This window comes from Xenopus tropicalis, chromosome 6, assembly GCF_000004195.4.
Source record: "Xenopus tropicalis strain Nigerian chromosome 6, UCB_Xtro_10.0, whole genome shotgun sequence".
Lineage (NCBI taxonomy): Eukaryota > Metazoa > Chordata > Amphibia > Anura > Pipidae > Xenopus > Xenopus tropicalis.
In genome coordinates, this window is record NC_030682.2 from 131,342,759 (window position 1) to 131,355,662 (window position 12,904).

The window sequence follows — 12,904 nt, forward strand, 5'->3', positions numbered from 1 at the left end:
TATAAATCTAATTCTATGCCCGGCCTGCACTTTTAAAAATAATTTCCCTTTGATGCCAAAAACTAGGCACCTAAAAATAAATTTGTTCAAAAAGCTGTGTTACCTTAAATGTAATTCAGCACTGTGCATCCAGACACAGTAATGAACAACAATGTGAAAATAATACATACAAATATTACAAATGATATATATCAATCCTCTTCATTGTTTGGTGTTACTGGCTCTTTAAATTGTATTCTTTCCTTTAAATTTAAAAAACTTAGAATAGGGTCTAAATTTAAATTTAGAATTGGCGAAGGGCTACTGGTAGCTATGTTACGGCCCTCTCATTCTTAAGGCCATAGGCAGGAATCTGACAGACTCCCCCTATTTTACACTTAAAAGCAGTGGATAATTTGCTTCCCCAACAGAAAGCTTGATGCCACCAACCATTACATAAATGCAAATCTAGCTATCTAGTATTCATAGTTAAAAAAAAAAAAAAAGGAAATATTTACCTTGATTGGTTTCCACTGCTGCATTATGTGTAACCTACACAAACTGTACTAATAAAGGCATCACAGGGACAATTACAGGTATACAGGATGGGGAAGCAAAGGTTCAGAATTACCTCTGGATGAGCCTATCCTGGAAAGTGAAGAGCGCCGAAAAGATGGATAACCAAAGTAGCTAATATCTTCTGAAAACATAGCATCAGCATCAATTATGACACTTGGGTGAGCAGAATGAATGTCAGCATCCAGCAGTGACATAAGATCTTCTACAAACACAAGGATCATAAGCAGTAATTAAAGTAAAAACATTACACCATTATTTCTCCTAGGATTAAATTCTAAAATCTGTCATCTACGTACATAAGGGCGCTGCAAGACAGATTACCCAGAGCATATTTCCACCCATGCGATTTTCAGCTTGGCAGGACGCACTGTAAACTTACAGGCCAGAATGAAGTGAATGGAAAAGCAATTTGGAGAGTTCCGCTCTCCACCTACCAAGCTGGAAATCATGCAGGCTGCAAAATGCTGATTCTCTTCATTTCCAATGCCCTTAGAAGAATCGAAAGAATTTTGAGCTTCTTTTAGATTTCAGTCTTGAAACACAACGGGTTCCAGTAACATAATGACCAGCATGCTTACCATGGATTGTTAGAAATTGGATAATCTAAATGGCTAAACTGAACTTACCTCCTGGCAAGTAAGATTCACTAGCAGTGTCATCACCATCATCCCCATCTTCATCATCTCGACTCAAGAGATTGTTAACTGCGAGGTTTACATCAAGATTTGTTCTCTGTAGCTCTCGAATAATAACACTTCGCGATTTTCCTTGAAGAACAACTTGTGCCTGCACGACACAGAGAGTGGCTTGAGCAGTTACGCATATATTGCCAAACAGGGGTATAAACACAGGTCACCAGTACAACCAATAAACGACAAACTCACTGAATACAAATAAAAGCTGCTGTCAAAATCTAAACTACATGAGATACTTTGGTTATATGACTTCTGTCTGGAAATTTCACCATGCAACTTAAGATTTTATGGGACGGACAAAGTCTCATCCTCTAGTACAGTGATCTCCAACCAGGCTGCCTGAAAATTCTGCACAGACCTTGAATCCAATCATCCAATCAGCCCCGATGTACTCACCATGTCAGTGGCAAAATCAAACAAAGAACTTCCTGCACTCAGAAAAATCCTTCAGGGCACGGCGCGAGTCTGCTCAGCTTGCTCCTCTCTCACCCTACTTTCTCCTCCCTGTTCCAGCTCAACTCTCACCCCCTCCCATCTAAACTTAGAGCTGTTTCAGGAGCAGTGTGCAGGCAGGGAAGTGTTTTCAGACCAAGCTAAAACAGCAGCTGCTATCTTAAACAGAGGGAGATTCTATGACTGTTTACTCAGGTATGGTAAAGCATTCTGCAGTATAAATTTAGCGTTCTAGGTGGCACTATTGTGACTAATCTATTAGCTATAAAATGCCAAAATACCTTTCCTTCTCCTTTAAATGAGTCTCCGGTGCTTGTAACCAAATATATGGGTGTCAAACTACTAAGAGAAGACTATTATGCGGCGCTGACAGTAAACCATTTAATTGTGAAAAGAAGCGTGGGCTCACTATATTTAATGCTATTTCTGTACATTCATCAAGCTGAGCTTTAGTCTTACGATATTATTCTGAATCGATCACATTAAACAGCAAATATCTGAGAACATACATACATACATACATGTATATTGTAGGTTTAAATAAAAGTTTGAATTTACTTAGAAATATAAAAGAGGACTATACCTGCGAGATGAGTTCCTCAGGAATAACAGAAGCTGGAATCACAGGTTGTGGCTGACTGCCCAGGAGACCAGAGCCTCTATCCCTTCCTGTGCGGATAACTCTTGTTTGCCTCCGAGAGTCTCTAGCACCAGCTGATGACCGGCCAGAGGATCCCCCACCACTTCCACCAACCCCAGAACTCCATCTGCTCCTGAAGAAATGAAAAAAGGAAAAACAAAGCAAAGTTTTGGGTTAAAGGTATTAAATGTACAAACTTGAATAAGAAAAACCTAATACTCATTCTTTTCACATGCATATCATATTCTGTGATCTTAAGTTAAGCCAATTATATTTTTAATCAACCGTTCTTATCTCCCGATTCATCTACTTTATTTTCTCCCCCCAAAGAGTGTTTATGTAAAACTTAAAAAAAAAAAAAAAAAAAAAAAGACTGTGGAGTCTTTTCAAGGCTGTTGGTTTAATTTAAGACTATGCTGTGCGGCCTGTGGGGCAGATGTGCCCTGCCAAAGGATTTTATGGCCTCCAGACTGCCTAATGACTATGTGGAAAACAGACTACAGCTTTATATCTACACAGTTGCCATGAAATACATTTCTAAAGCAAACATGAAATGTGGCAAACTTTGGTGTTTGATGACAACATGAGAGGAGTGCATTTTCCATATGAAGAGGAAAACTTAGTTTCAGTCTATATGGACACATTAGTTGCAATTTATTCACAAGACAGTTAATACGGTGTGTCAGTAACACAGCAATCGGGAAAAGAAGACCAAGAGTTATGTTGTGTAACCCTTGATCTCCCAAAGCTAAATGAGCGACAGGAAGGAGCCTGCCGTATACGGACAATATGGCAATCACAGAAACTGATATTCTATGGAAAGAAATCCGGAAAGCATGTATATCAGATGGATGGCCATTGTGTAGTACAACGTCTGTTAATATATAAACAGCATAAGCCTTAACCCTATTAAACTTACCCAAGGGTGTTGCCTGCCAGTCTGCCCAGAGTTTCAGAACCAGACAGAAACCAAGGGGAGTCACTAGTCCTGCCTGGCCTGGATGTCCTTCCTGCCCCTGAGCCACTGCTCAACTTTGAACTGGAAACAAAAAATGGCACATCAGTCAAAAAAGGAGAAAATAGAAATGGGAAAAGCAATAACATCTGGGCTGAAATGTAAAGCCTGTGAGCCCAAGTCTAGATTTATGGTGTTAGACTGGCAAAATACAAGCCTAAGCAACACCCTTGGGAGATTAATGCTTTGTCCAACACTTCTATTTTGCACTGTAATTTCAACCCAACCCCAGTGTACTTCTCAAGTATCTGTCCTTACAGCTAGGCCTATTACTCTGGGCAGTGCTGCAAGCTGTGGGTTTATGGAATGAATTAGTGACAAAATGCCACAGTATAAAGATAACTATAGTCTAAGCTGTAAAGCATGACTGAACAGCTGCTCTTTGAAAGAATGGAAGCCACATACGAAAGGAAAATACACAGAACTTCCAGAACAAAAGCAACATTTTCAGGGCAAAGTCACACATAGCATTTTGTTGCCCAAAGTGTCCAAAAATAAGCATGGTGATCATGGCTTCTTAAACACTTTACATGTACCTCTAATAAAGGTATACTATAAATAATTATAAAGGTATCTCAGTAATTGCTAAGAGGTTTGTTTTTTTTCATGTTTATGTACTTTAATGTGGTCACTTCCCCAGCTGTGTTACACCTCGTCACTAATCTACCTCACTTCCCTTAATATCTGAACAGGGGATATGTCATTAAAAGAAGGATTTAACAGGAGATAAGAAGGGTTGTAGCAAGAGGAAAGAACAATGAAAGTCTTAAGCAAGGCAGAAATTGTTAGTTAATAACACTGACTAAAGCCAGGAAGAAGACGCAAGAAAGAGAAATTACATTTGATTCATATTGCAAGTGAAGATGGAATACACTCACATCAGAACTATTTGAACATTTCAAATAAGGATGTTAAATCAGGGGGGCATTTATAAACACTGGGCAATAACCTATAGCAACCAATGAGAACTCTGCTTTTACTGTTAAACATAAAAATTGTCTGGAAATATGTAATCACTGATTGGTTGCTATGAGTTTCTGACCAGATGCAAATCTGCCGAGTGATTATAAATGAGCCCCAATGTTAGGCTTTGCTAATATACAATTAGGAAATGTCAGTAATGAATACAGCTAGAGATTTCTTTGAATGCAACCATGTGGGTGGTGCCAATGCTTTGCTAACTTGGAGTATAGGTGGGAAGGAGAGGAAGTTGCCACACAGGAGGACCCTGACCCACCACCTTTGTATTGTAAAAGAATTGCCCCAAACATATCTGACTTGCATGTATTTTGGGTAATGGGCAGACCTGTGTACCATTAATTGCAGTATCTCTGCAATCCTGGTTGACTCCTGAAACAATGTTGCATGCAAGCTGATTAACAGACTTGGAGGAGGACTCCTGTTACATTGTGTACAGAAACGTTGCTTTCAGTTTGCACTTTGAAATTAAATTTACAAATAACTTTAAAGCTACTCAAATGTTTAATTCAATACATATTGTAACGTTGCTTAGAATTACATTTTCACCCCTTTAACTGTACGATTTACAAAGGAACCACTTTACTGCCTCTCTCTGCACAGGACACAAGTAAACTTGATTTAAAGCCCCAAACTTCCCATGATCCAGACTATGATTGATTTCCTATACCATTCACCATACTTCATAAAAGAATAATTGCATAACTGACAGCAGACTTGGCAGGACAGCACCATGGTGCAACGGTTAGCACTGCTACCTTGCAACTCTGGGGTTCTAGGATCAATTCCATATAGGGAACTATCTACACTATCTTCTCGGGGGGCAGAGGCTAATGCAAATGACATATAATCTCTATAAAGTATTGTGTAATACAGTGGAGGAAATAATTATTTGACCCCTCACTGATTTTGTAAGTTTGTCCAATGACAAAGAAATGAAAAGTCTCAGAACAGTATCATTTCAATGGTAGGTTTATTTTAACAGTGGCAGATAGCACATCAAAAGGAAAATCGAAAAAATAACTTTAAATAAAAGATGGCAAATGATTTGCATTTCATTGAGTGAAATAAGTTTTTGAACCCTCTAACAAAAAAAGACTTAATACTTAGTGGAAAAACCCTTGTTTGCAAGCACAGAGGTCAAACGTTTCTTGTAATTGATGACCAAGTTTGCGCACATTTTAGGAGGAATGTTGGTCCACTCCTCTTTGTAGATCATCTCTAGATCCCTAAGGTTTCGAGGCTGTCTCTGTGCAACTCTGAGCTTGAGCTCCCTCCATAGGTTTTCTATTGGATTAAGGTCCGGAGACTGACTAGGCCACTCCATGACCTTAATGTGCTTCTTCTTGAGCCACTCCTTTGTTGCCTTTGCTGTATGTTTTGGGTCATTGTCGTGCTGGAACACCCATCCACGACCCATTTTCAGTTTCCTGGCAGAGGGAAGGAGGTTGTCGTTCAGGATTTCACAATACATGGTTTTGTCCATTTTCCCGTTAATGCGAATAAGTTGTCCTGTGCCCTTAGCAGAAAAACACCCCCAAAGCAAAATGTTTCCACCCCCATGCTTGACGGTGGGGACGGTGTTTTGGGGGTCATAGGCAGCATTTTTCTTCCTCCAAACACAGTGAGTTAATGCCAAAGAGCTCTATTTTGGTCTCATCAGACCACAGCACCTTCTCCCAGTCACTCACAGAATCATTCAGGTGTTCATTGGCAAACTTCAGACGGGCCTGCACATGTGCCTTCTTGAGCAGGGGGACCTTGCGAGCCCTGCAGGATTTTAATCCATTGCGGTGTAATGTGTTTCCAATGGTTTTCTTGGTGACTGTGGTCCCTGCTAATTTGAGGTCATTAACTAACTCCTCCCACGTAGATCTAGGATGCTTTTTCACCTTTCTCAGAATCATTGACACCCCACGAGGTGAGATCTTGCGTGGAGCCCCAGAGCGAGGTCGATTGATGGTCATTTTGTGCTCCTTCCATTTTCGAACAATCGCACCAACAGTTGTCACCTTCTCTCCCAGCTTCTTGCTAATGGTTTTGTAGCCCATTCCAGCCTTGTGCAGGTCTACAATTTTGTCTCTGACATCCTTGGACAGCTCTTTGGTCTTTCCCATGTTGGAGAGTTTGGAGTCTGCTTGATTGATTGATTCTGTGGACAGGTGTCTTTTATACAGGTGACTAGTTAAGACAGGTGTCCTTAATGAGGTTGACTAATTGAGTAGAAGTGTCTAACCACTCTGTGGGAGCCAGAACTCTTAATGGTTGGTAGGGGTTCAAAAACTTATTTCACTCAATGAAATGCAAATCAGTTGCTATCTTTTATTTAAAGTTATTTTTTCGATTTTCCTTTTGATGTGCTATCTGCCACTGTTAAAATAAACCTACCATTGAAATGATACTGTTCTGAGACTTTTCATTTCTTTGTCATTGGACAAACTTACAAAATCAGTGAGGGGTCAAATAATTATTTCCTCCACTGTATGTTGCCAATATTAAGAATGATGTTGTACAGCTAATAACATGTAGAAATAGGCACACATAATCTAGAAGGTTAGTAAACCCTATCCAAATGCCACAATCATAGCAGAAATGTTTTCTGGCACCAATTCATGGTTGCCACACAACAGAAAGGAGCAGAAAAGTGTCAGAGGATGCTTTCTGCATCAGTAAATTAAGCTTGTACACTGCCATAATAAAACACAGGGCACAGGGTGCTCCTTTTACACGATCATCATGATATTAGCAGTGTTAAAACTTATGGTATTAAAAAAAATGTAAAATTAAAAACTGTACAGCATTTTAAGCAATTTACATTGTTATACAAGTTGGTATATATCCAACAGAATTGGACTTCAACACAGTAAATCAAAAATATCCATCAGGTCCGGATTGGAAGTTAGAGAAATATACTTTACCCATCATTATTTTCAGGTTTGCTTAATTCCAGTCTGTCTGGTTGCACTGAAAAACCAATTCTGCAGATTCTTCCATCCTAAAACAAATAATGGTTGATAATTGCAAAATGGTGTTAAATCTGGGATAATTATATAAATTACTTCTCAAACAAAGTTTTGGCACAATACCTCTAAAAGGAAAGCAGCATGATTGGGTCCCACCACACACTGTTTTATAGTGGTCTGTTCTAGCACGTTCAGAGGGGGGTGGCTGCAGCAGGAAAAAAGGAAAACAAGGAAAATCAATTTTTTGAAACCCAAGCATGGTATAGTGCTCACAGCAGTGTGTTGTATACATGAGGGTCCAACGTACTAATGAGTGAAATATGCACATTATTTTACCGCTTGATAAATCAATGAAAAATTAGGCAAATGGCAATTTACACACCAGTTCATTCAAATCTGAATTTCCCTATGGCAGGGGGTAAATAAGCTGTTGTCATCCATAACTGGCTTAGCTACAACTTCAACAAGCAACAAAAGGCAAGGGTTGCTGGAAGATGTAGTTCTAACACATTTGGTGAGAAAGGGGCTCTCTATCACTAGTGAGATGGGCAACAATTAGATCTGTGCCGGGCATGTTTGTTTCTGTGTTTAAATCATCCCCAAAGACAAATGTGGAACTTGCTTCCAAAGGCTCAGAGAATGCAGTATCTGCTAACAGCTGCCATACCCACTAATGTATATATAATCTGCAAAGGTAGCAGCTGGACTAGTTGGGTAGTTAGTCAAGATTTAAAGGAACAGTTACACCAAAAAATGAATGTAATATATTATGTACTATTGCCCTGCACTGGTAAAGTTGTGTGTTTACTTCTGAAACCCTACTATAGTTTATATAAATGAGTTGCTGTGTAGCCACAGGTATAGCCATTTAAACTGGAAAAAAGGAGAGAAGGCATAGGGTACACTGCAGATAACAGATAAGCTGTGTAGATTCCCATTGAATACTACAGAGCTTATCTGTTATATTACCTGTGCCTTTTAGGGCTCTGGTACACGGGGAGATTAGTCGCCCGCGGCAAAACTCCCTGCTCGCGGGTAACTAATCTCCCCGAGTTGCCTTCCCCCTGCCATCCCACCGGCGAACATGTAAGTCGCCGGCGGGATGGCAGACGCGGCGGCGCGATTTCGCGCAAATCGCCGAAAAAGACTTGCGAGGCTTTTTCGGCGATTTCCCGAAATCGCCCCGCCGCGTCTGCCATCCCGCCGGCGACTTACATGTTCGCCGGTGGGATGGCAGGGGGAAGGCAACTCGGGGAGATTAGTCGCCCGCGAGCAGGGAGTTTTGCCGCGGGCGACTAATCTCCCCGTGTACCAGAGCCCTTAGGGCGGATATTTTCAGCAAGCGGAAAAACGCTTGTCGAAAACTTGTGCCTGCACCCGAATGAATGAAAAAAGAAATAAAGCATAAAAACGCGAGAGTTTGAAAACTTTTTTCCGCTTGCCGAAAATATCCGCCCTACACCTCGTCTGGCTGCCCTGTGGCTACACAGCATCTTATTTATATAAACTAGTGCTGTCCATCTTCTGTGGTACCAAGGGCCAGAATTGTTCTGACCTATATGGTGGAGGGCTCATAATGGAAGTTTTGGCCACTCCCTTTTTTAAACCATATCCACTTTAAACCACACCCATGTTAACACAAACATTTTTAAGACCATATCAACATTAATGGTGGTAGCACACCAAAAAGACATGGTTGGTGCTCACTGCAGGGATATCACACATTACTCATAAGTGAAAAAATTTAATTAAAGGAATACTGTCATGGAAAAACATGTTTTGCTCCAAACACATCGCTCAATAGAGCTTCTCCAGCAGAATCCTGCATTGGAATCTGTTTAAAAGCTCAAACTGATTTTTTAATATTTCATTTAGAAATTTCACATAGCCATATACTTCATTTCCCAGGGTGCCATAGACATGTGACTTGTGCGTTGATAAACTTCAGTCAATATTTACTGTAAGGCAGTGCTGGCGACCCCCCCCCCCTCTGTGTGGCCCCCACCTGTCTGGCTGCTTTGATGGCTTACCTTTGTGTAAGCTTTAAATGGTATTAGTACTGCGATTAACTGGCCCCCTGCATGGTTCACATGCAGGGGGCCAGTATTAAGTTTTTTTTAATACATAGTTATTGTGCAGACTGTAGGAGCAGTGCCAGCATTGTGTCACTGTATGCTGCCTGTGTGTGCCATACTCTGCCTGCCCTATGCTGCCTGTGTGTGACAAACACACAGGCAGCATAGGGCAGGCAGAGTATGGCACACACAGGCAGGGTAGGGCAGGCAGAATATGGCACACACAGGCAGGGTAGGGAAGGCAAGAGTATGGCACACACAGGCAGCATAGGGCAGGCAGAGTATGGCACACACAGGCAGCATAGGGAAGGCAGAGTATGGCACACACAGGCAGCATAGGGAAGGCAGAGTATGGCACACACAGGCAGCATAGGGAAGGCAGAGTATGGCACACACAGGCAGCATAGGGCAGGCAGAGTATGGCACACACAGGCTGGGTAGGGAAAGCAGAGTATGGCACACACAGGCAGCATAGGGAAGGCAGAGTATGGCACACACAGGCAGCATAGGGCAGGCAGAGTATGGCACACACAGGCTGGGTAGGGAAAGCAGAGTATGGCACACACAGGCAGCATAGGGCAGGCAGAGTATGGCACACACAGGCAGCATAGGGCAGGCAGAGTAGGGCACACACAGGCAGGGTAGGGAAGGCAGATTATGGCAAGTTTTTGCTGTACTACCACCACTAATATGGGTATGGTCATGTGATAACATGGGTGTGGGCAGGCAGAGTATGCCCCCCCCCCCCCCCCGCGCTGCTCGCAGCTACTCACACTCTCGGCAGCATGTCACACTCTGTGCCCTCCCACAGCATGCCGGCAGCTACTCACACTCTCGACACTCTCGGCAGCATGTCACACTCTGTGCCCTCCCACAGCATGCCGGCAGCACCCCCCGCCGCTCGCAGCTCGGCAGCTACTTGCATGGGCCATACAAGGAAGAGAGATGCTCAAACCCACCCCTTCCCTGCCGCTCCCTGCTCCTGCCACAAACCCCCTGCTCCCCGCTCCTGCCACAAACCCTCCGTCGCTCCCTGCACCTGCCCCCCCGCTCCCCCCGCCTGCATGTCACAGAGTTCACCGTCCTGCGTCGCCATGGCAACCGGACGCTCCTGCTGTGCGCACATGCGCCACCTACAGTAACAAGTCGCTAAGTCTGGGAAGGAGCGATGCATTATGGGAATCTTCTCTACCCTGCTCAGCGTTTTTTTTTCCTGTTTGGCTTCTGATCTTCTGAACGGGTGAAGTATGGGGAGACTTAAGGGCACTATTGAGACAACTGACAACTCTTTACTAGCCTTCCCTTCTCCTTTAAGCCAGAGGTGTGAACAATGCAGGTGGGGCAGGTACGGATGGATGTGAAAGATAAACAATCAACATAAAGTGCTGCAGAAATGTTTCTGTACCATATAAAAACAAATATCCTATTTGTCATTTGAATCACTGCCTTGGCAACCAGTTAAAATTTCAGACTGTAGAGTTGCAGAAGAGGTAAATAATATTAAAAAAACAAAGACCTAGGTCTAGATTTGTCTACATAACACTAAGTTATATCTCAAGGTGAATTGGAATATACAGCTCACTAGAGTCAAGACAAGCCCCTTTCATAACTCATAATAGAGAACTAAACAAACCAGCCTAAAGTTTCAGAATCTCTATAACAGCAGTGATTTAGGCCTTCAATTTTGTGCACAAGGCACCACCATCTTGGATTTTGTAAGGAGTGTCAGTGACACTCACATGCTCAGTGTGCTCTGGGCAGGGGATGAAAAGCTAATCTTATGGACCGTTGCAAATTATCTTTTACAAAGTAAAAAGAAAAAAATGAGGTTAATCCGTCATAGAAGCTGATGCAGCACAGAGCATGTGCAGTGAATTAGCAGAAAGCATGGGGAAGTTACTGGGGGCATCTTTAAATTCATAGATCTTCACTGCTAAAGGGCTGTGGTTGCCTTGCGCTGGTACAGAACCGAAAAAAATAAATCTGCAACATTTTTAGCCATGTTCTTTATTCAGCTTTAGTTCCCCTTTAAGTGTCTGGCTCCCTCGGCCAGAAAAGGTTTACAAAATGCTGTAGGATTTACTAATGACCACAACAGCAGCTGTTTGGAGTGACCTATGGGGAGTTACCCCTGCTTCACATTGAATTCATCAGTTCACATGTCTGAGAGCTCATAATACAAGAAAACTCCTTTTACACCGGATCTGCACATTTAAGATGATTTCTACCCACCTGCTCAAATTATATTTGTTCAGCTTCTCAGAAACTTCTCTTAACCTGTGAACAAACAAAAGGAAGAGTAATGAGGAAAAACCTGCACAAAAAAAAGTTTCCAATATTTCAGAGAAAAAGAGAAAAGAACTGTTAAAATGGAAGTTCTGTTGTGAGATGCCAAACACCCAAGATCATGGATTTTTCACCACTATTAACATCTGCCAAGTATATTCCTTGGCAGGTACAAAAAGCCAAAAGGTTATGCAGCACTGAAGTGCATCTGTAAAGTACGGAAGAGCAGTAGGGCCACTAAAAAAAAAAAAAAAAAAAATCCGGTGAATTATGACTTTTTAAAGTCATAATTATGAGATTAAGAGTCATAATTTCGACTTTTTAAAGTCATAATTATGAGATTAAGAGTCATAATTTCGACTTTTAAAAGTCATAATTATGAGATTAAAAGTCATAATTATGACTTTTAATCTCATAATTATGACTTTAAAAAGTCATAATTCACCGGATTTTTTTTTTTTTTGGTGGCCCTACTGCTCTTCCGTAGTAAAGGGATTTCACAGCCTCTCTCAAATAATGATTTCCAGGAATATTTATGCACAGGCTATAAGGGGCTCCCTGTTGTGCAGTGTTCTGCTCCGGCCATAAACAAGTCTGCTTTTTGTAAGGGGAATATAAGGTCTCAATGGGAGGTGATAAGGAAAGCTGCAACCTGACAGCCTAACCAATGGAAACTTAAAAATTATACATGATCCAACTTTGGGATCATCCAACCAATAAAGCAGGTCAAATATTAGGACACTGTCTTGGTGGCAAGTTTTAGTTGAATACAAACAAGATTTCCTACCAAATAAAGCCCCTGTAAGCTGATAGTGTGCATAGAGGCTGCCTAATAGCCAATCTTAGCCCTTATTTGGCTCCTCCATGAACTTTTATGGTGCTTGTGTTGCTCCCCAAGTCTTTTTATATTTGACTGTGGCTCACGAGTAAGAAAGGTTGGGGACCCCTGCTCTAGATTCTGCCTATTCCTATGTAGCTGCCCCCTCTATGCTATGCTAGTCTTCACTCTGCCCTTATCTGCTTTGCCCACTATATTATAATCACATTTATAAAGTGCCAATATATTCCATAGTGCTGTACAATGAATGGTAGTATACATTGACCATACAAAAACAAAAAAAAGAGGTAAAGAGAGCCCTGCTACATAGCCCTGCTGATACAGCTTACAATTTAAAAAAAACCCACAAAAAAGTGCCTTCCTAGCCAAAATCCTGGTCATGATTTTAAACTGTTGTGACACG

The 12,904-nt window shown here is 41.7% G+C and overlaps 1 protein-coding gene across 10 annotated transcripts in view; it reads right to left on the reverse strand.

Moving 5' to 3' along the window:
- ubr5 (ubiquitin protein ligase E3 component n-recognin 5) overlaps positions 1-12,904 on the reverse strand; it is a 60,960-nt gene that overhangs the window by 39,326 nt on the left and 8,730 nt on the right. For 8 of the 10 annotated variants that reach the window (XM_004915106.4, XM_018095169.2, XM_004915108.4 and 5 more), the window contains exons 2-8: positions 11,610-11,654; positions 7,426-7,507; positions 7,258-7,334; positions 3,266-3,385; positions 2,290-2,479; positions 1,185-1,344; positions 611-760 (exon numbers count right to left, since the gene is read on the reverse strand). In XM_004915106.4, the coding sequence (XP_004915163.2) occupies positions 611-760; positions 1,185-1,344; positions 2,290-2,479; positions 3,266-3,385; positions 7,258-7,334; positions 7,426-7,507; positions 11,610-11,654 (824 nt within the window). The remainder of the gene's footprint in view (positions 1-610; positions 761-1,184; positions 1,345-2,289; positions 2,480-3,265; positions 3,386-7,257; positions 7,335-7,425; positions 7,508-11,609; positions 11,655-12,904) is intronic. The other 2 variants (XM_004915113.4, XM_004915112.4) reach the window with 1 other exon arrangement.